This window comes from Kryptolebias marmoratus, linkage group LG20 (assembly GCF_001649575.2).
Source record: "Kryptolebias marmoratus isolate JLee-2015 linkage group LG20, ASM164957v2, whole genome shotgun sequence".
NCBI classification, from domain to species: Eukaryota; Metazoa; Chordata; class Actinopteri; order Cyprinodontiformes; family Rivulidae; genus Kryptolebias; species Kryptolebias marmoratus.
The window spans coordinates 18,697,810-18,720,488 of record NC_051449.1 but is presented as its reverse complement, the minus strand read 5'-3'; the positions used below and the strand labels follow the sequence as shown (position 1 = coordinate 18,720,488).

Genomic DNA, 22,679 nt, shown 5'->3' with positions numbered 1-22,679 from the left:
GCCCGCCCGCCCCCAACTTCCTCGCCGAGAGTCGAAGCCCTGGTGTGGGTTTCCTGTGACGCCCACTGTGTGTGTGTGCCTCTGCTCAATTAGCATACTCACATCGCTCCTCCGGCGGGGCAGAGACTCTCCGCAACAGGCTCTGGCTGAGTTCAGCGACCCTCTCGGAGCCGTTCGGTCAGCAGAGCTCCCCGCGGAAGAGCCCCGTGATGCTGTTCTCATGAGGCCGGCGGGGGATTCGGACTACACAGCCATGCTTCAGCAGCCAGAGCTCATCTTTGACTTCGCCAGCGACCACTTCAACCCATCGCAGGTGAGCCCAACGCCTCCGCGCCACAGAGATCGGCTTTGCGTGGGCCTCAAAACACGTTCCAGCCACTTGGAAAGCGGGGGTTCAGTGGAGAGGGCTGTGAACAGCTAATATCTTACCTGTTGTAGGTGGCTCTTTGAACGGCCCCGGTTTGGAGACGCAGAACTCGGCTCTGATTGGAATGGCGACAACCCAAAGTGAATTTATCTCGTCCTAAAACAACTACGGTCTCAAAATCTGCCTTTTATTTCACATTACTTGATCATTAAAAAAAACAAAACAAAAAAACAATCATTATACTTCTGAAAAAAGTGCTATAGGCTGCACAGGAAGTGACACCGCTAGCTGCTGCTACTTGCAATTGTAAACAACCACAGATTTATATGTAGATAGGCGGTTTATGAAGCAGGCTTTGCATCGACTGTTGTGAAATTTTGGAGATTAGAGTTGTTTTAAAATGGCAGCAATGCCCTTTTGGCAACTGCTGTGTTCGGACTAGCCGTTAGCTCGTCAGTTCTGTCAAAATTAAACCGTATCATAAGCATGCTGCTCGTAGTGTCACCATCTTCTTTCACCGTTGAGAGCGGAAGCCAATGTCCGTCGTTTTAAGCGAGCTGCGATGTTGTATTTTTGGAACCAGAGTCCGTGCGGCAGGGATGTGTGGCTTTAAGCTCCGCCTACTCACCTGCACACAACCAGGAAGTTATATGACCTGTCTTTAACGCATGAAATAAGAAAAAAGTTTCTAAATCAAGTCAACACTTAAAAATATATCCCTGTTTTTGTTTAAATAAGAGCAAAGTCCCGTTAATGTACAGAAAGGGGGCGGGACTTAAAATGTGCACTGGGACCAGCCTACGGCGGTGAATGCAAATCCTGACATGTTTGTTAAAAAAACTACTTTAAATAGGAGTGCAGCAATGCTCTGAAGCTTTTGAATGCCCCCAAATTATCACGTTGTCAGACGAGCAGTTCTCTGTTGTCACTGTCAGTCAAGAGTCAGCAGTTATATTTTAAAAAAATGTTCACAAATACGGATCAAAGTTCATCAGATTGGTGAAACGACACCCACATCAGCCTGATGTGCCATAAACTAAATCCCTGGAGATTAGATTATTTTTCCACTGGTCATGTTCTTTCCTTCAATAAGTTGCTTTAAATTGCCATTTTGGCTGTCGGTCAGGAGTGGAAGTTACAGTAAACTGATTAAACTATTATTAGGCAGTATTCCTCATGGGGAGTTAACCTGTGCATTTTATCTTTGTGGGAAAAAAAACAATCGCAATCGGTGCGGTTTAATATGGCTAAAAAAACATTTGAAACTCTACTTTAGTAAAAGTACGAGTGGCCTCTGACTTCAACACAGCGGAGTATTTTGTCATTTTCTTGAAAGCACCAGTAATTTACACAAAAGCAGATAATGACAAACTAAAATAGCTGCCACTGTTTATTATTTAAACCCAAACTCAGACAGGTGGAAGCCACGGACCCCTCCGTTTGTTGCCCCGTTCTGTGTTAGGAAAAACAAACAGAAACGTAACTTGGCATACCTTTTGCTTCGACCTCCGGGGTTCGCTGTCGGCTGTCTAGGTTGTAAAGAGCCATCTGCAGCAGGTAAGATGTTAGCTGTTCAGAACGTCTCCACGGAGCCTCACTTCAAAACGGCCCTTTAAGAGGTACCTGAAGGGATTCACACAAACAGCCTGGATGAGTTTTAGTGTCTTCTTGTCTAACTTAGTGACATTTTGTGTGTTAAAGATGTGGGCTTACACGGACTGCCCTGCGGTGACCGTGGAGGAGGTCCCCCATCCGCACCTGCTGTCATACAGAGATGACCACCAGCAGCTGCTTAAAGGTCAACACACACACACATGCTCCATCCTTCCTTCGCGCTTCACGCCCCGAAAACTCTGCTAATGTCCCTTTAAGAGTACCTTTTCCATCAGTGAAGTTGTCGTTCCCTCCCCGACTAAATCCCTAAGCTCTTTGAAAGGCCGGCGGGCTTCGCGGCGCGCATGCGCAGTCGCAACACCTCGCGCACGGACCACCCTCCTCTGCAACAAGTTCAGGAAGTGAAGCAAAACATTCCTGGCGTGCTCCTGCGACGGACCATGCAGGAGTCGTAGTTTAGGATGCGGACGCGGTCGGACCGGGTAGCAGCGCTCGTCATATGCCGCAGCTCGCCGTTCCTGAGCGGTGCCCGGAGGTAAAAAAGGAAGAAAAAAAAGAGAAAAAAGTAAGAGAATGGCAGCGGTGTTGAGCTCGAAGTGGGAGCCGCAGAAAGTTGAGGCTCGGGTTAGCTAACAGCTGCTGGTGAGAGCGGAGACAGCTACAGGCTGCTCACTTATAAAACACACCCATGTGGGGGTCAGACACTGACGTAGCGTGTCTTTTCAAACAAAGGTCGGTAGTTTCGATGTGTTTCCGGTGTGTCCTGCCGTAGAAAGTGTTTGTTTGTTGTTGTGTCGCCCCGTTAGCAGGCAGATGTTAGCCGCTGCCTCACAGCCTCATCACCTCTCTCGAACAGATGCGCGTAAAACAATAGATCCAGTTTAAAACCGGGTTTAACCTCAACAACGTGAACGTGAGAGGATGGAAGCAGTCGGTGCGGGTTAATAAAATGAAATGCAGCTGGACAATGGGTTTTTTGTTTAGTTAAGAGTATTAGTTTAACAATCTGTTAGATATTAACAGACTAACTGCACTGCAAGGACATGAAGAACATTATATTTGACTGGAGCTGCAGATAATTAACATGAAGCTGTCTTTTATATATATATTAGGACATATTCACTTAATTGCACACACTTGTGCTTTCTCTGTTAATTCATGTTAATGCAAATGTGTGAAACAAGTAAAAAAAATAGCCCAAATTGCTATTATGGTGAGGATAATTTGTTTTTAAAAGAGTGTTTTCAGTCAGCTGAACAGGCACGAAGGAGAGGTCTATCAGGCCCGAGCGCTACAAATCAGATCCCGCCCGAGGTTGTCGAAGTGAAAGAGTGGCGTCAGAGTCTGCTTAACGAGATGTGGGAGAATGTTTTTGTAACTCCGGTGACCTGACCTCCTGTCTCCAGTACCTCCCTCCCTCCCTCCCTCCCTCTGAACGCTGTCCTCCATCCTCTGTTTGGTCTGCAGTGGAGCCGTGTGAGAGCGGAGAAGAGGAGACCATGGAGACGCTCGTCGCCGCTGACTCACTTCTCACCATGGACTGTGTTGACACGCTCTCCCTGGAACAGCACTACTGTTAGCCCCTAACACACACACACACACACACACAGCACCGCTCATGTGCAGCCACACATTAAGAGCGCACCTCAACCACCCCTCAGCTCTCTGATGCAGGAGTTGTTTGGCTGTAGGGAGGTTATTTTTAGACACGGCGCTCCCGGTTGCTGTTCTCTTCCATTAAATCTGTTTATGTCCCCCGCCCCGCAGCCCAGGCCTTCCTGCCATCACTGGGCGATGTCATCGCTACGCCTGTTGCCCAGGTAACCGTGTCGGCCGAGGGGGTGGTGGGAGCCGTTGACCAGTCACAGTGGCACTCGTTGCACAAAGAGAGGCCCGCGGCACAGCTGCAGGCCAAAAAGAGAAGTGAGTATCTTCTTTGGGGGAAAAAACCCAAACCCAAAATGCCCTTGTGGCAATAAGGAGGAATAAATACAATATTTGTTTTTGTTCTTGTCTGTGCAGGTAAAAAACCTCGACATCAGAGGGCAGAGTCTCCCACACCGGACATTAAAGTAAAGAAGAATAAATACAACAAAGGTACTGTCAACAAAATAAAATGAGTACTACTCAGAACCACGTGGCTGTTGTGTACATGTTGACGCCTTATGGGGACTGAACGAACCTAGATTAGCTGCTCAGGTTTTATCTCACTTTGGACCAGTGCAGGTAGAATTACCCAGTACTGGGTACTGGTTCTGTATGCCTGTACCCGTCCTTATAGAGTATACGATATTGTCCCCATAGGGAAATATGGCTTGAACTAATATTAGCAAGGCCACCTGATTTTTCTAACCTCATCAAACACAACATATTTTGATACCATTAGAGAGATCTTTTAGAGACAAATCCAGCACAATTTGAAGTTTTAAAATCTGTCTACTTGTTACCAATTTATTGTCAAAAACTGATCATCAGAAAGGGTCTAAATGAATACGGTTCTTAAACAGGCAGCAATAGAAAGTCCTGTGTTTAACTTCCTGGAACTTCCTGTTCTCACTCCGGGCTGAAGCTGAGGAATCGCTCTGACTGGCTGTAAATGTTCAGATTATTCCTCCCAGTAAAAAAAAAAAGCATAACTTTTATGTTAGAACTTGAATTGTAATGTAGATTTTATCACCACTTGTTTAAATAATTTGCACATTTTATTCCTATCATCTTTTTATGCCATGGTGTTCAAGTCATAGGTAAACGCTGACCAGGCAGACTCTCAGCTCGAATGAAAACAAAGTCACATCAAGACAGGAGAAAAGCTTCAGAAACCAGCACTCCTTCGTGTGTCCACCCCTCTTCCTTTGGGACTGAATGAATAAAAACAGTCACGAGCATCGGCCACATCATCGTTGCAACACTTTGCCGGATCTTTACTGTTGCCGTTTTCACTTGTGGCTTTTTCTGCTTTCAGTTTTTTTCTTTTTCTCTTCAACCACTGAAATGTTGCTCAATTGAGTTTAGATCAAGCGATTGAGCTGGTCGTTGCGCAATAACCCTCTTCCTGTTCGCGTTTGGCTTCGCGTTGCATTTGAGTCGTAGTCCACTTGTATGCAAAAGCCCCGTTAAATCATCCTCAAAGCATCTGGCTGAATCACAACAGCTCACGCTGAAGAATACATCCGTCTTCTCATCATATCAGTAAACACTCCAGGCCTATAGATTAGCACAAAGCAATCTGGGTGAAGATAAATGACATCAAACACACAGAGCTGCATCTGACAAGTGTTTGTTTTTATGGGATTGCTGTAAATATATATAAAAAAAGTATAAATTGAAAAAGCGCATCAATAGCTGTCTGCAAACATTAGATTGATGCATTTTCTGTTCAGCTGCATGCCTCGCAAACACATCGTCCTCTCCCTACAGCAAGCGGACACAAGCCGTTAAACGGAGAGATGCAGCGAGTTCGTCTTCGCAACATAATTTGGGATTATTTCGCTCCTTTTGTGCAGATGGTGACAAGTAGTCATCAAAAGGAATCTCAAAGATTAAAACTCTGCGTTTCCAGCTTTGAAAACGTCCGATAACTCAGCTGTGATGGTGACTCTGCCTGCTCTCAAGGTGGTTCAGTGTCAGGGAGGTGTTTCCAGGGGGGGGAACAGAAAGCACTTTTGGTTGACAAAGGACGCCGCATGGGCCAAACTCCCCGGTTTCTGTCAGGAACAGCTTGTCACAATGGAAACAACGAACCTGACATCTTACCCCTCCTGGACAGGAGTTTGCTGTTGAAGGTGGTGCTTCGTGGAAATCAAAAAGGCGCCGATATTCACAGGGAGATCATTTCTTTGCCCGGTGTCTGCGTATTATTAAGCAGAAGCTTGGAAGCTGCGAAGATAAAGAAGTTATGAGGATTTCAGGGGGGGAAGAAGATTGGGGAACGCAGCTTTAGACAGAGATCACGCTTCCAAGATTTTTTGAATCTGCTGGCATTCTTGTCCATATTGATATTAGTTATATACTGTTCCTCTCAGTTGGGTTTTTGTTCCAAGAATCACGATTTGTTTCAAAATTGTGCTGACGTTTTCTTTAACGTTGGCCTTAATGAGGACGCATCTAACTCCTGAGAGTTTATTAACTTGGATGGAAGTCTTAGGCTCCGGGTCACCCTTGTACTTTCTGTTACGTTTCTGTTTATTCCTCCTGCTAGTTAAACATTTCAGTCATGGAGATTAGTGCTATTACAAAATGCTTATTAGCAACCCCCTTTGTGCCGTCGTTGAAACTGAAGACCCGGTAATCTTAACCCTGATTGTTGAGGTGGTATCTGATTGATCTGTGACAAGTTGGCAAACTGGATTCACGAGGAATGTCTCCCGAAGGCAACTTTTCAACCACAAAGTCTCCGTGGGCGTCTCCAGAGAGCTGGAGCTGTATTTTGACACCTGCACAGAAGGCCTCCTCTGACAGAAAACATCCGAGGCAAATGTCCAGGCCTAAAAACCAATCCATCCATCCACTTTCTTTACCCGCTTCTCCTTTCTGGGTCACTGGAGCTGGTGCCTATCTCCATTCATCATTGTGCGAGAGGCTGGGGACACCCTGGGCAAGTCTAAAAACTAGCTGCTGATAAATAATAATTAATAAAAGACTGCCCGTTTCCATTTTCAAAGTGTACTCCAGCAGAATAAATCCAAAATGTCGGGCCAGCTGCCGAAGTGGGCAACAAAATAACGTGCAACGGGCAGGAAGGCAGATTTGTAGGCCGTGCACCCAAAAATAGGCTCCGATTTTTATTTATTTTTTCAAATTCACATCTCTTCTCTCAATTTTCCCACAATTTGGAGTCGCCGACCCGTCTCCCAACCATTGCAGCCCAGCAGGATATCAGACCTTAAAATAAATGCTGTTTGCTCTAACTTTGGCTACACAACCCTCTCTGTTAGAACTTGGAGGTTTCCATACTCATGTTGACTGGGCAACCCTGGTCCTCGAGGGCCACCATCCTGCAGGTTTTACTTGTTTCTCTGCTCCAACACACCTGATTTGGATCAATGGATGATTAACAGGCTTCTGCAGAACATGAAGAGGTGATTTAACCACTGAATCAGGTGTGTTGGAGCAGGGAAACAGGTAACACATGCAGGATGGTGGCCCTCGAGGACCAGGATTGCCCGCCCTTGGTATAGATTAAAGTACTATAGATTACTTTAAATCTTCATTGTCATGATCAATACCAGGGCAGGTGTTTCCCCATCGTTCACACAAAAGTCTGCATAAAAAGTGACCTAAACTGCACAAGTACAGAGGAGAAGACCCCAAATGTTCCACTAAACCTCTGATAATCCATCACTGTTATTCTCTTTGGATGGACAGACAAAGCTCCAATTAGTAATTCTTTTTTTTTTTTTAAATGTACCAAAACGTTAATTAATATGAGTCATGTCGTTCCAGCTTTTCTCTTCCATTAGAGAGTTTGTTGTTCAGAGGAGCAGCTTCTAAATGGCACACTTCAAATTAATTTGAGATGCTTTGGCTGCCTAAGTGGTGAAGAAATAATTAAAAAGTAGGTCAAATGTGGTTATAAATCAGCTCCCGGGGGGGAAAAAAGATTTCTAAATATTATGACTCTGTATCAATCTAACCTGCTAACATAACAACGGTCCTCATACAGATACTTAACTTCAAGGATTAATTTTTTTTGCCTCTTTGTCTCTAATGTTTTGTATGTTTTGGGCTTCAGGAGGACACACCCTTTACCTCTGGCAGTTCCTGATGGAGCTGCTGCAGGACCGGCAGGTCTGCCCCCGCTACATCAAGTGGACCGACCCGCAGGCCGGCATCTTCAAGCTGGTCAACTCAAAAGCGGTGGCCAGGCTGTGGGGGAAACACAAGAACAAGCCGGACATGAATTACGAGACGATGGGACGAGCACTCAGGTACGGCTTCCTGAAAACCGGAAAAGTTGGCAAAAAACTCGGGTCTTTTCTCGTCATACGCCTCAGGCAGTCCACTGTTTTCTACCAGGGATTAGATTTTTTTTTTTTTTTTTTTTTCATGGTTTCACAAAGCAGCTCTTCAAACCAAGTGCAGATACAGGTAAAATGTTCCTAATGTTAGTTTTGTAAAAGTAATGTGGATATTTAACTGATTGGAAAACTGTCATTTAAATAAAGATCTGGTAGCGCTTGGAGTATACGTTGGGGATGACTCTCAGCAAACACAAAATAGGCGATAACTTTGCTTGTTTTGCAAATATTGGGCTAAATTTTGGTGTGGTAGTAGCTAGTTGTTGCGGCCATCTTGAATCGGATTGACTTCAATTGTTAATCAGCTGTAGATGTTTATCTAATGGTTATAATCTGGGTGTTTTATTACATTCAGTCCACTGGGTCAGGACTTATTTTGCTAACAGACAGATAGACGAATGAGTGCAAAGACATTTCCATAATTGCTCACTTTATGTAGTGGCGGGTGGTAAAAATGCATCTCTGTTTCTTAAATTGGGACCTGTTCTAATGTTTGATTTGGGTTCTTTCGTGCTGATGCAGGTATTACTATCAGAGGGGCATCCTGAACAAGGTGGAGGGTCAGCGCCTCGTTTACCAGTTCACATCTCTTCCCAAAGACATGATTTACATCACAGACGGAGACGGTGTCAAAGAGGAGGAAGACGACGATCAGGACAACAGTGGAAACGAGGACGGTGTGAGCGACGACTCTGACAGTACTGTATCCAGCGACCAGTTGGGGGAGGAGGAAGGGGAGGAGGAAGAGGAGGAGGAGGAAGATGATTCCCAGCCCCCTCAAAAGAAAATGTCGCTCGTCTCGAACCGAGCCACGCCCACGCAGCGGACCAGGTCGGCTCCCAGGCCCGCGGCCCAGCGCGAGACCGTCCTCCGGCCCGCCAGCGCCAGCCTGATCCAGGAGCAGCACCTGCCCATCGTGTCCGCCGAGATGCTGAGGACGCTCCAGAACCTGCAGAAGGTCCGGTCGCTGCAGCCCGCCGGTCAGGCGTCCGTCTTCAAAACCGCTCAGCTGCTGGGGAGCCTGTACGAGCGGCAGGCTGCGTCCGAATGCGCCCAAGACGGGGAAGGGGGCGCCGGAGATGTCTGAGAAAAAATAAATAAATAAAAAGGCTGGTGCCTCCAACAAGCTCTTATCAATTAAAAAAAAACCATCGTCTCAACCTCAAACGTGGACGCTCACACACTCCGCTTACTCAGGAACAGTCGCAGAGCTGCACGCTGCTGCAGCACCGTCTGAGCTCATAGTTCTTATACGCAGAAGAGGGAGCGCTGATCTGGAAGAAAGCTTTGCTTCGAAGCGTGTCGTGAATCAGGAAACGACGACCACTCTCGATCCGTGCTCCCCCTTTGGCGTTTCTGAACGGGAGATTTTGTCAGATAACAAAGTCTCCCCTGAAGTCCAACTTTAAAATATAAGCCCTTTAATTTGTACATTCAGTTTTTTAAAAAAGAAAACCCACCAAAGACAGATATGCACTGGAATTTCAAGCCTCTCTGCACCTTGTGCAGACACACCGTGGCTCGTGGAGCCATTTATTTGATCAGCACGCATCTCGGCCTTTATCCCTTTGTCCCCACATCGTTTTATTGTAGCTCCAATCACATGCTGTATCATTCCTTTGCCTTAAAAGCAGCTTTGCACTAATATTTACTCCTGCTGTATGTTTCTTTAAGTGCCTAAAGGGTCTCGATCCTGTCCCTGTTCCTCCCACTTTAGTTAATTTTGTCTCGTTGAGGGAAAACATTCCATGTTTTTATGATTGTTGTTGGTTTTGTTGTTAAGATTAATTGAATCATGTTTGTTTTATATGTTGAAAACAAGGGATTGCTTTTGTTTCTAGTTGATCACTGTATTATTATTTTTTTGTAAATCTACAATGTGTGCTTTTTTTTCTGTTTTTTTGCTTGACAATCACAGTCGTGGAGGTATTTTGGCCTCTTCAAATGTTCGCCTCGTATCTATTTAGCCTCTTCGCTATGCACACGCTCTGTTTTGAATTTGCACGCACGTAAGTTCCCGTGCGACACGCTGAAGCCCGCAGCTGTACACGCTGCATGTTATATGTATGTGAAAAGGACTTGCCCTTACCCCCACCCCACCCCCCTCAGGTTCGTTTGTTTTTCTGCACCGCAGAGACTGCGCACTCCACGCGAGGAGTAAAACGGCTGGATCCTATAACGAAGTCATTAGTTCAGTGTTTACTCTTGCCTTGGTCGTAATGGAGCACACCAAGTTCACCTCGTCCTGCGCTGTGGAAGAACGACGCGAAACTCGGAGGTGCTTTTTTTTTTTTTTTCTTCCTGTGATTGTGCCTTGTGTCTGTAGGGAGCCTGTATGCAAAACTGCTTTTACTATATTAAACCATTTATCATGAAGCCCCCCCCCCCCTCGCTTTATCGGAACGTCTCTCGATGCTGTGTTGCTGTTTTCGGTGAGCTTATAGCTGAGAATGAGGCGAAAGTCCTGTTGGCTTTTTTGTATTTCTATTTTGTATATTTGCTTTCACTCAGTCCGAAGGTGTCATGAAATAAACCGTCATTTGTCTGTGATATTTCTACTCTTCTTACTTGAATTTTTGTTGTATAGTTCAAAAATGGTCGTTTAAGTTTTGAAGTGAGATTCTGTGGAAAAGTTAGCAGCAATGAATATCTTACCTGTCGCAGAAAGCTCAGTTTGGGCTTACTGAGTTTAAGCTAATTAGTCAAAATGTGTTAAAACAGTTTGATCAACTTTTACATCAAGTTCAAATGACACGGTACATTCTTCGGGTAAGCTAGCTGTGGCAGTTCCTGTATTTCTGAAAGAAAACCCGCGTGATACAAAACTAAAGGCGGTGAAAAGATTTCTACAATGTAGTTTGCCTGGACTGCAACCTTCAAAGTTTTACGATTCATGCAAACAATATTATATAAATCCTAAATGATTTGTGTCTAGACCTCCGAATCCATCTTTCCTCTCAGCTGGTTCCAGTACAAGATTTAAGTCCCGCCCCCCCTCCATGTAAGCGAACAGGACTCACCTCAGGCTGTTTTTCCCCAGGTGTTGCCTTGTTGATTCTTGTATGCAGCTCTTATTTTGCTGCTCTGTGTTCAAATATTAATTTTTCTAACCCTAACCATACGCATGTTCACAAAACATTTCTGCCAAATGGCCACAAAGACAGTCTAGCTTTAAGCCTGCCTCTGACTGGTCATGAATCCCTGATAGAGCCAGGCCATGTTCCACACAGACTGCGCCGGATTTTAGCACGGGCTTACCGGGGCTTCGGGGGGGCCCAAGGATGTTTTGTTTTTGTGAATGGATAGTGTCAGAATTTAACCAATGACTAAGATGATTTTGAAACGTCCATCTTGAATGCTTGCTTATTATTGGTCCACTTTTGACACATCTTAGCATAGGGGAGGAGCGTTAGTGAATGTTTTTTTTACAATGGCGGACAATAGAAAATATGACAGTGGAGCGCAGAAAAGAAGGAAGAGAAAAGAAAAAGAGTATCGCGACAAAGAGGCAATGCACAAAATGCCTAAGCTGACAGGCTTTTTTAAACCTGTTAGCGGAGATGGAGCAGAACCATCATTACCCCCCACTCCTCAAACCGTTAGCTTTGCTAACACCGGCGGCTCTGCTAACACCGGCGGCACTAAGATCCCGCCAGAAACTTTAACCGTGGCTGAATCGGTGGCTGGACTGGCGTCTGTGGAGTCAGAGTCGGTGGAAGCGGGATCTTCTTCTGCAGATGGAACGAAGACTGTGGATCCGTACAGTACCGACCCTGCGCATTGGGGGGAAATTGACGAGTCCGTGCGGGCTTACTGGGCTGAGCGAGGACCGGGGAGCTGTCAAAATATGAACGTTAGCTTTCAAGCCTCGGAACGGGTGTACAAGCATCAAAAGCGTCTATTCTCCAAATCTTACTTTAAACGTAAGATGGCAAATGGTGAGTACATCCAAAGACAGTGGCTGCTTTACTCTCCATCCGCCGGAGCTGCGTTTTGTTTTGCATGCCGCATTTTCAGTAATGCTAACACTCAGTCAAGCTTTGAAACTGGTTTCAGTGACTGGAAGCACGCAACTGAACGCATGAAAGAGCACGAAAACAGCGAACATCATAGAAAAGCAATGCTGACATTTGTATCACTTGCAGCAGCCAGCGGGAGGATAGACACAGAACTGCAGAAACAATTTGAATCTGAGTGTGCATATTGGACTGAAGTGTTGAGAAGAGTTGTGTCTGTTGTCAAGTTTTTAGCAGAGAGAGGACTGGCTCTTAGAGGAGCCAGTGACACATTTGGCCGAACTGATAATGGGAATTATCTGGGAATACTGGAGTTAATCAGCGAGTTTGATCCTTTTCTGAAGTCTCACATAGAAAAATATGGAAATGCAGGTGCAGGGACACCATCATATCTTTCTTCCCAAACATGTGAGGAGTTTATTCAGCTGATGGGTGATCGTGTTCTATCAGAAATAGTGAGTGAAGTAAAAATGGCAAAATACTTCTCAATCTCTGTTGACTCCACGCCAGATGTGGCACATGTTGATCAGTTAACATTTGTGTTAAGATATGTGTCACCTGAAGGACACTCTCAGGAACGCTTTCTGAAGTTTCTACCAATTGAAAGTCATACTGGGGAAGCTTTATGTGCGTCTGTACTCAAGGTTTTGGAAGAGATGGGGATTGACATTGCGAACTGCAGGGGACAATGCTATGATAATGCTGCCAACATGTCAGGAGTATATAAAGGACTACAAGCACGCATAAAAGAACTTAACCCCCTAGTTGAATGGGTTCCATGGGCTGCACATACTCTGAATTTGGTTGGAGTTAATAGTGTTAACTGCTGTTTTGAGACAGCTGATTTTTTCCAGTTTGTGCAAAACTTATTTAACTTCTGCTCTAAGTCAACAGCAAGGTGGAAGGTGGTGACAGATGGACTGCAGCCTAATGCAAACAAGCGCATTGAAACATTGAAGTCCCTTTCGAACACTAGATGGGCTGCACATGCAGATGCCACACATGCAGTGCATATTAACTATGCAAACATTCAAAAATCATTGAAGAATATTGTAAATGACACAAACCAAAATGCAGCAATAAGAAATGAAGCAAGGTCACTTGATAAAAAAATGGACAAGCTTGAAACAGCTTTTATGTGTACATTTTGGCATAGCATTTTGCAGCGCTTTGAAAAAGCAAGTGCAGCTTTGCAGTCTGTGGAACTGGACTTGTGTACAGCTGTGGATTTGGTGGGATCCTTGCGGGAGTACATTGGAGGTCTGAGAGATCAGTTTGAAAGGTTTGAGTCTCAAGCAAAGCAGTTGTCTCCAACAGTTTCACAGGTTTACAGAGTTACTGCTCAAAGACAAAAAACTCCAAAAACATTTTTTGGAGAGAGCGCCACCTCAGAGGTTGAGTTATCAGCTCAACAAAAGTTCTCCACCAGTGTTTTTTTGGTGGTTGTTGACAGATTGCTTTCTGAAATCGATCGCAGGTATGCTGCATATGATAACCTCAACAACACTTTTGGCTTCCTGAACAATTTTTCTGGTTTTACTGTTCCAGAGCTAAGAAACAAAGCATCTCATCTCCAAAGTACATATTCAGCTGACTTGGAGATGGACTTTGTGGAGGAAATTGTCCAGTTTAAAGATTTTATTCGTGAGAAAGGCATCACATCTGCTCCATTGCTTTTACGTTTCATTAGGGAAAAGAAACTGCAGGACATCTTCCCAAATGTGGATATTGCATTCAGGCTTTATCTGACATTTCCTGTCACAAATGCAAGTGGTGAGCGATCATTCTCCAAGCTTAAAATAGTTAAGAATAGACTCAGATCTACAATGGGACAGGAAAGACTGAACCATTTGACTCTCATGTCTATTGAGAGTGATTTAGTGAGAAAGCTGGACTTCAGTGATCTTGTCAAGGACTTTGCAGCAAAAAAATCCAGAAAAGTGGGCATCTTTTCAAAGTCCATATCAAACTAAGGCTTAAAAGTCTGATAACCCTTTCACTCCTTACTGAAAGGGCTTGGTATAACTGGTTACGGCAGTGGTGTCCAAACTTTTTGACATGGCTAAAATTGTTATGTCGAAAGAACTTTGGGGCTGTGAAAGAATTTGAAAAGAAAATTGGTCTTTTTTAAAGTTTATCTGCTAAACTAAAGTAATAATTTGAATGATTGTAGATACAAAACAGTTTTTGCATGTCTGCATTATAAGACAGGCTCAAATTTTCTAACTTTTCGGGGTTGAGTATTGTTTTCTTATGTGGGTTACATGGTTTGTGTTTGAGTAAATGTAGGTTGATGTTTGTGGTTCTAGTTGCAAAGTTGCAAACACATAAGTCGTTCATGGTTTTTTGTGCAATATCTTCATAGAAAGGAGCTGCTAAAACCAAATCAATCACTTGCACCAATGAAAGACACATAAAGATTCATTACAGTACGATGATTACATATTTAATTTAAAATAATACATTTTATTTAGGAACAGAGGAAGAATCTGACACACGCTCCCGTCAGAGCGAGGTAAAGGAGGCTGCTGCTCCTCCAGGCCGACAGGGGGCGCAGCGGCGGAGCGGGAGCCCAGCTTGCCCGGATGTTGACGAACGTTCCGCCGTCGTCAAGCCCTGACATTTACCGCTGTCACGCTCCCAGCAGTCTCCACATCTAGAACTTTCCCGTCACTCCAGAAACACAGTCCAGATCCGCGCGAAACCCCCATGGCAGCCGAACGGCAAGTTCAGCTCACATCTTGACACGGATTCTGTTCGGTTTGAATAAAAATGTATTTTGTTCCTTCAGCTTGTTAACGCTTCGTCTCTTGCTTTCGCTTTTAGCAGCTTCTCCGACAGCTTCATTGACGAAGACCCACAGAAAGCTCTGGAGGTAAACATTAGCATGTAGCCTTAGACTTTTTTTACGGTGGCTGGTTGTTCTTGTTCCACTGAGCTTAAAGTTTTGTGGCTGAGCTTTCAGTAACATATATATTGTTTATGTTAATACGTTTAATGTCAGCATGGCTATAAGCTAGCTAAGTTGGCTAACCTTTCCTGTTAGCATCACTTTGCAAAAAGGCAACAGATTTAAAAAATGCATTTCAGCTTCATTCAGAGTTCCTATCACCATTTTAAAGCATATTATTTAAACTAATAGATAAAGTTGTCCTCTCTTATTATTTAATGTCATTCTTAACTGAAATGAAATCAGTAATGTAGTTTTTAGTTGTTTAACCATCTGTTTGGACATGTCATACACCTGTTAATTCTGTTTAGTGTATCATAAATAGAGACTGCATGACATTCGTGACTTCATTATAGCAAATTAAACTTTTTGTGTCATGATGTGTAGCTTTTAAAGATGATCAAACTACATAAAAGGTTGGGGGCATGATTTTGATTTACTTCACCCCTCCAGGTTTTCCTGTATTCTCTCAGTGATGTGGCTCTTTTATGCATGGAGGAGGTATCAGAAACTGTCTTAAGACGCGTGTCGTTCCTTTCAGGCACTTAATGAGGCTTTGCAGGAAGACCGTGACAATGCGGAGTGGATCTGTCAGCGTGCCTATGCCCACATCCTCCTGAAGAACTACAGCAGTATGTTCACACGTCACACATGTCAGCTGAATACAGATCCTGACTGAGATCTTGTGATTTGAAGTATTACAACCCCAGAATGTATTGGAAATGTTCTGAGCACCACAGTGTAGAGATGAATAAATATAAACTTCCTATATAATTTTTTTCTCTCTCTCTTCAGATGCCGCTGATGATGCCAAGAAAGCACAGCAGCTAAAACCCAGCCTACCTTTAGCTTTCATGCGAACAGGGTGCGTAAAGAAAAGTGATACAGCTGTATTGATTCATCTTGTTCTGTTGTTGATTTATAAATGGTTTGGGAACAAGAAAGGCTTCTAATTTAACAAAATACAGATGACACAAATGCACACAGCTTAGTGTTTAGGTCTGAACTTAGAATTCAAACATAAAAAAGCAACTTAAACTCATAATGAACCTGTATTGTGTCGACACATAAATTGTAATTTGCCAAAAAAAAACCAAATTGTCATCTATATGCACTTTAGGAGCCAGCCTGTTGCAAACACATCATTTCCATCATTAGTTGCATTTACAAAAACGCCTTAAGAAGTGGTTTGACAGACATAAATTAATAGCTTAGTTCCAACAAGCTGGTCCCATGAGAACTGATCAACTATAAGATGACTCGTTTCTCAGGTCCGCTTTCAGGTCTTTGCTAGATTTTTCCTGTTTCCGAACAACGTGACTTTCAGATACCGTTCATCTGCTGTGGATAGTTCTTTTCATTTTGTCCTCCATTCCTCCTCCTCCTTCAGCTTTCTTGGAAACTCTGCACACCACGCTGAAATATAAGAGTACTTCTTCAGGTAGAAGCTCATTGGTTCGGTTTGACAGAAGTAAAATTACATTTACTTCTCGTTTTCAGATTGTTTTCTTTATAGAGTCAACGAAAATGCAGATGTATTATGTGTTTCTGCAACAGGCTGTCTTTAACAAAGAGCTGGAAAATATTTAAAAAATTGGTTCTTTGTGGAGTTCTTTTATGTGTAAACACAACACTAGTTAATGTGTTGAGACTGAATTGGTTAAAAACAGACAGTGGACAATAAATGGTTTCCTGTTTTGCTTAGTTTTCTCCTTCAGTCGTCTTTAAATGAAACAGAATGCCGACTATTTAACCTGTGATTATAAAGCTCTTTCTGATCAATCTCAAAGCTTACAATTGAGAACCTGAAACTTTATTTTCCAGCACAGCGAATATTTAACACGCCGTTTTTAACAAGCTGCATGGTACAAGTTTTCTTTTTGAAGCTGTCACTTCGACTTTCCAAACTCTGCTCTAACCATGTGTGGCGTGTGTTTTTTTTTCTTTTCTTGACCAAATGCAGAATAGCCGAGTACCACCTGAAAAACTATGAGTCATCACACGCAGCCTTTTCGCAGGGACACCAGCTGGACGGTGAGTACGACCCGCTTTGGCTTCAAGCGTCGATATGATAACCCTGTTGTGAAGCGACCGCTGTTCCCAGCAGTTCCCTGTCTGCTTCGCTTCGCTCATAAGATACAAGGATGTGTTTGTGTCCTTTAGCTGTAGGGATATGATGCTAAAATGTCTTTAAAATGTGTTATTTTATTGCCCATCTGTATGTTACTTCTTATCTGAATTGACATACAGATGTTAGAAAAGATTAAAACCAGTGGTAGGAATTTAACCCTCCTGTGGCCTTACAAAGGCTTCTCTGCCTCTCTTCATCTCTCTCTCTTTTGAGGGCTTCAGAAGGGTTAATGTTGGTGTTATTACCAAATTAGCTCCAGATATTTCCTCTAATGATGCTTTAATTAATGAGTGCAGACACTGGCTGTCGTCCTGTTCTCACAACTGCGATCTGTTCTCAAGTTTGTTGGTGGAAATGTTAACTTTCCGAATCATAACTTGATACAAAAACTAAAAATATTTAGAAATTTGTAAAGAAATTAATCAAGATATAGACACTGAGAGAAATTATTTGTAATAATCTGGCAAATAGTTGTTTTATTAAATGCAGAAAAAGCCCGGTTTGTGCTTTTATAAGTATAAAAAGCGTATTTATCCTGACTTTTTATGTGTTTTTTATAAATGCTTTTGTTAATTTCCAGTCAAAAGTTAGGAAGAGTCGTCGCTTCACCCAGAGCCCCCAGCCTTTAATGGGCTGCTCTGCTTCTGGAGCTGCTTTTCTTGTTTTATTAACCATTACTTATCATATCCAACTATATTACCTGTGTGTCATGTTTTTTTAAAGTATTATTCCGTTACAAAACTGTGACAGAGTTTCTCTTTAGGGTTGGATTAGGCTGAAAGAATCTGGTCAAGACTTAAGGAGGATTAAATGTTTTGTGTTTGGGGATTTTTAAGACGTAGTTTAACCTTCAGATTCCAGAGGGGGAGACCTGCGTTGGTCCGTTTGGACTAAAGCTGTTCCTATTATCCACTAATGACCAACGATCTGTCACGATTTGTCACAGTTACTTAACTTGCTTCTTATTATGTACTTTAATGTGACACTAAACCATTTAAAATACATATAATAACTCATGCAGTGCTGTGTAGAGGTCTTGAGCCATTCATCAGTTTTCTATACTTTGCTTCAAGCAGCCAGACTTTCTTCTAATCTTTCTAAGTGGACTTGATCAATATTTTTTTTCAGGTTTTGAAGACCTTTTATTATTATTTTTTTTAGACCTTTGGCTGCTTTTATGCTTACCTTTTTTTTGTCCAAGATTTTCCAACCAGTACCCAATTTTTTTTTGGTGGATGTTTTTTTTGTTTGTTTGCTTGTTCAGCCACTTAATTTTCATCCATAAAATAAATCAGGCAGAAAAGAACTCCAAAAGTTTAACCGGAGTCCTGTCGACACATAACAGACCGCCACGCTCAGGCACAAGCACTGGACAGTAAAACCTCAGTAAAAAGCAAAGCAACCAAAGTCCAAAGAAAACCTTAGAAAGACTTCCTGAAAAGCCTGGAGAACCACTTTAAAAATGTGCCAGGAAGCCTGGCTGCTTGGGAGCAAAATGTACAGAGGTTAGGGGTTGCACAGGACTGTAGATGGGGATTTTGTGGCTGAACGTTTATCTGAACTGAAAGTTTCAGCTGAACAGTTGGACCACAGAAGATGGTCAAAGTAAAGCAGATATAAAAGTATTTTAAAAAAGTCTCATTGGAAATTATAGAAACATGGAGCTTCATTGGTGTATTGGCCACTTTAATAAATGTTTTTGGTAAATGGTTTGTACTTATATAGCACCTTTCTAGCCAACCAGGCTACTCAAAGTGCTTTACAACACAATCTGCTCTCATTTACCCACACACACATTCATACAGGACTGAATCTCTACACAGCTAACCTGAATAAATCATCCTATAGAGTCTAATCAGTGCTTTAGATCACATTCACACTGATGGGGAACATAGGAGGCAGTGAGGGGTTCAGTGTCTCACCCAGGGACACTTCGACGTGGGGCATACTGGTGGAATCGAACCTCCAACTCCCTCATTGGAGGACGGCTGCTCCAACCACTGATCCACAGCCGCCAGTAAATCTACAGTCGAGTCAGTAATGAGATCAGGCAAACTCCCTTGCACAGTTTGCCGTTAGGTCATTTTCTCGTCCTAAATGCTCATATAATTAAAAGAAACTTGCAGGAAGGCATGTGGCTCGCTGCCTTTCAGGCCAGAGTTTTAGACTAAGATGAGCTTAAATTGAGAAAGGACCAAGTTCTCGCTGTTTTGGCCAAACCTTGAAAATATGAGCGTACTCCTGCTGCATCTCGCGTGAAATGCATCTCTTGCATGAAATGTTGTCGCCGTGCTCGGAGCATGCAATGTAAATGTCTCTCAGCTACACCAAACCTTTGCCCAGGATGTGAAAAACTGACCAAGTTGTAGCCATTTTTGCGTTGGGACAATGTCGATTAGCTGTGGCGGCCATCTTGAATTGGGTTGACTCCAAAAGTGCGTCCGTTGTAGACGTGCATCCAGCGATTGCTTTCTGAGAGTTTTGTTGAGAATCTAATGCCGAGGTTTTTACCGATGATCTTGCACGGTGTGTTGCGCTCAAACTATCTGTTTAGAGGGAAGGGCAACGCTCAGCTACTGCCAGATTTGAGCTCAATATCTGTAAAAATGGCTGATTTGTTGCCGTTTTTGTCTTTGCTAAGGCTGATTAGCTGTGGTGGCCAGAATTAAAATCCGTCCACTTGTTCATGAGATCTTTAGCTAACGCTAAAGGCAAACAAACACACAGACACACTCTGCTTTTGCCTTTGATGGTGTGTTATATCTAAAAACTGTGATTTATGTGTGACAGTACAGATAATATTTAACTCACTGTAGTTTAAAGCACTTTCACCCGATGTGCTGAAGTTAAAACTAAAGAAAACCTGTTTATTCCTATTTTTGTTTGTTTTTTTGCAGCTTCAGACAAATCATTTGAAGTCTGGATCAAGCGGTGTGAGGAGATGATGGGGAGTAAGTAGTTGACTTATATATCCATGTGTTTTATTCAGGTTGCATTGCTTTCACAAGTTGGCTGAGATCGTTAACAATAATGTCTTCTAATGTCAGCGTTTGGATGTGTGGGGGATTGTAATGAGATGTGAAATCACCCGATCGTCAGCTGTTCGCACACTGGAATGTGCTTGGCAGTTTCAGTTCAAACAAGTTTTTGCCGTTTCTTTTAACTCCGGCCGCACGTTCCACTCATTCCTGCCGCCCCAAGTCGAAGTTAAACGGCGCCGTCTGCGATCAAACGAGCGAGCGAGCGCGTCCGTGGATCTTCAGCTGTGTGCGTCGCAGATCTCGAAGCAGAGCTGCTCAGTTCGATAAAAGATGCATGCCATGTCCTGTGTGGTTGGTGTGTGTGTGTGTTTGCTGGCGCTGCTTTGGCCCTCTGGATTATCTTGAGTAAACAAGAGCATGAGGTTTTTGACAAACACGCTTCGCACACACGTGCGCTCCCGAGAGCGACACGATTCATCAGAGTTAACGTTACTGATGTTTGAAAAGCCCCGATGAGACCCGACGCCTTCATGAGCCTGCTCACAGCTACCACACACACACACACACACACACACACACACACACACAGACATCCACATGCCACGAGCATCCGTTTCTTCAAGTGACGGCATGTTTACCACCTGGTTCTTCTATCTCACGTGGCGCCCGGTGTGTCTCACTTCACACGAACGGAGACACACAACTCCTCCTCACCCCCTCACAACAACAACACCCCCCCCTCCCTTTTCTCATTTCAAACGCGACCTCATTAAGACAACATTAACACGCCTCTTATCATTTCATCTCTCTGTGCCCGCTTTATGTAATGAAGGCAGTGAATAATGGATGATAGTGCGCTGGTAAACGGCGCCCATGCTTGCGCGGGCTCGTGGGGCTTTTAATGGGCGTGGAAGGACCAGTAAACAAACCGGTGGCAACGGCTGGCAAGTGTGTGTGTCAGTGGCGAACCCATCGTCCATCACTGAGCCCTGTTTTTAGCTCTTTGCATCAAATACACGTTTGGAGTTTGAGTTTTATGAAGTCAGTGAAAGAGAATTTAAAGGACTCCACCTGAACCTTTTTTGTTTTGTGTTTTGTTTTCTTCTCCTGCAGATCAGACAGAAAACAGCAGCGTGAACACGGTGGGTTTCTTTGTGCAGGCCACTTGGGGGCATTGTTGCTCCCAGTATCATGAGCCCTGCACTTTTTAGTTTGAAAAAGAAAGCCTCGTCAGGCTTCCCTTTAATGTTTTCCTTTTTCTCCTTCATCTGTTTTTTTTTTTCTTTTTGTTGCACACATCTCTCACCACGTCTTCCTCTTTAATTGTCGTCCCACCTCGGCTGCTGAACGACCCCGCAGACACCAGCAGCAGCGCCTGTAAAGTAAGTGCGAACGTGTCCTTTAATGAACCGAGCCTAAGCACTTCTGAAACCTTTCATACCATTATAAAAGACATGAACAGATTTCAGCACCTGGGCTGCATGAATATTTAAAGTATCGAATTATTAGCGGGAATAAAAAGAAGTCATTTATGTTGTGAATGACGTGTTTATTTGTTGTCGTTTCGTTTTTTTCCAGACACGACTGGTATCAAACAGAATCTCAAGTCATTGTCACGGTTATGGCAAAAAACGTTCCCAAGGACGGCGTGTGTGTCAGCTTCACAGAAAGAGAGGTACGAAACCACCCTGGAAGGCGGCGCAGAGGTGAAGCCGGTCTGTTTTCTCCCCGCATGTGTGCAACAAAGACATGTTAGCTCTGGGGTGTTTCCTCAGGGGGGCCCATTAGAAGGGTCTCACACACACACACACACCTCCCCACAGACCCAAACATCCCTCCAGTGGTGCCTTGTTAACATTTCCCCCAAAGTACAGATCTAAGAACAATTTACCCTTCCCAGCTCCTCCAACCTCCTAATTGTCTGTAGATGGAAGGCATAACTGATCTCGGATCAGCTGCAGAGCCCCCTTCAGGGACAGCCCTCCTCTCTTTTTTTTTTTTTTTTCTTTCTTTCCCCCCTCTCTTCCTTTCTGCCTTGCCACTTGTCACACACACACACACACACCTCCTCTCCGATGGGGTAACTGCGGGACACCCCAGGGAGCAGCTTTGTCTTTCCTAATAGAATAACAAACCGAGTTTACCCCATTTCAAAAGAAACAGCTCACTTGCTCCAAATAACGCAGCCGCTCGTTAAGCCGCCCACGTGGTGCCGAGTACAGATAAGTTCATATATTTTTTACTAGGTCAGTGCATACAAAAGAAGTTTGAAGATGAAAGGCGGCGGCTCCGCGTCTTTTCTCCGGCGGCGTCACATCGCAGCAGCTGTATACCTACAGAAGATTCAGCTCAGAATGAACAGCGAGGCTTTGGTAGTTTGGCGCCGTCGCTTAAAAAGCAACTTCAGCTAACTTTCTAAGCTTTTATCCCCAACGAGGAATGTCATAACTTCGTTTTGTTTTCAGATCAGACTCCCTTCGTCGTAAACGTTAGCTGTGGATCGTGAGCGAATATATTGAAACGTAGAAAACATAGATCAGACATCCACCACGAGCAGTAGCACTGAATGACAGGCTGTTACGAGCTGTGTGACCCCCCCCCCC

General features: G+C 43.8%; 2 protein-coding genes across 5 annotated transcripts in view; both read left to right on the top strand.

Annotated features, from left to right (window-relative positions):
- The first annotated feature begins 6 nt into the window (after positions 1–6).
- Positions 7–10,548, top strand: LOC108238333 (ETS-related transcription factor Elf-1-like). 3 transcript variants are annotated; one of them, XM_017420339.3, is made up of 7 exons: positions 7–313; positions 2,069–2,165; positions 3,449–3,556; positions 3,749–3,904; positions 4,004–4,078; positions 7,713–7,908; positions 8,521–10,548. In XM_017420339.3, exons 1-7 carry the CDS (start codon positions 221–223, stop codon positions 9,083–9,085), a joined length of 1,290 nt encoding a protein of 429 aa, XP_017275828.1. In that variant the 5' UTR covers positions 7–220; the 3' UTR covers positions 9,086–10,548. The 3 variants fall into 3 exon arrangements, with proteins under 3 accessions (XP_017275828.1, XP_017275830.1, XP_017275829.1); XM_017420341.3 differs by lacking the exons at positions 7–313; positions 2,069–2,165 and adding an exon at positions 2,230–2,516; XM_017420340.3 differs by lacking the exons at positions 7–313; positions 2,069–2,165 and adding an exon at positions 2,230–2,546.
- Positions 10,549–14,596: 4,048 nt separating this feature from the next.
- Positions 14,597–22,679, top strand: part of sugt1 (SGT1 homolog, MIS12 kinetochore complex assembly cochaperone) — a 27,055-nt gene continuing 18,972 nt past the window's right edge. Inside the window, exons 1-9 of one of the 2 annotated variants that reach the window (XM_017420307.3) lie at positions 14,597–14,737; positions 14,841–14,889; positions 15,506–15,596; positions 15,760–15,829; positions 16,928–16,998; positions 19,993–20,046; positions 21,190–21,218; positions 21,436–21,458; positions 21,655–21,751. In XM_017420307.3, coding sequence (XP_017275796.1) covers positions 14,724–14,737; positions 14,841–14,889; positions 15,506–15,596; positions 15,760–15,829; positions 16,928–16,998; positions 19,993–20,046; positions 21,190–21,218; positions 21,436–21,458; positions 21,655–21,751 — 498 coding nt within the window. In that variant the 5' untranslated portion in view covers positions 14,597–14,723. The remainder of the gene's footprint in view (positions 14,738–14,840; positions 14,890–15,505; positions 15,597–15,759; positions 15,830–16,927; positions 16,999–19,992; positions 20,047–21,189; positions 21,219–21,435; positions 21,459–21,654; positions 21,752–22,679) is intronic. The other variant, XM_017420308.3, reaches the window with a different exon arrangement.

What these genes read in the sequence shown, in the direction of transcription:
- LOC108238333 (XM_017420339.3), top strand. Translation starts at nt 221, where the DNA reads ATGAGGCCGGCGGGGGATTCGGACTACACAGCCATGCTTCAGCAGCCA. An exon ending in ACCACTTCAACCCATCGCAG is followed by an intron (nt 314 to 2,068) that starts GTGAGCCCAACG and finishes TGTGTGTTAAAG; the next exon opens with ATGTGGGCTTACACGGACTG. An exon ending in CTCCCTGGAACAGCACTACT is followed by an intron (nt 3,557 to 3,748) that starts GTTAGCCCCTAA and finishes CCCGCCCCGCAG; the next exon opens with CCCAGGCCTTCCTGCCATCA.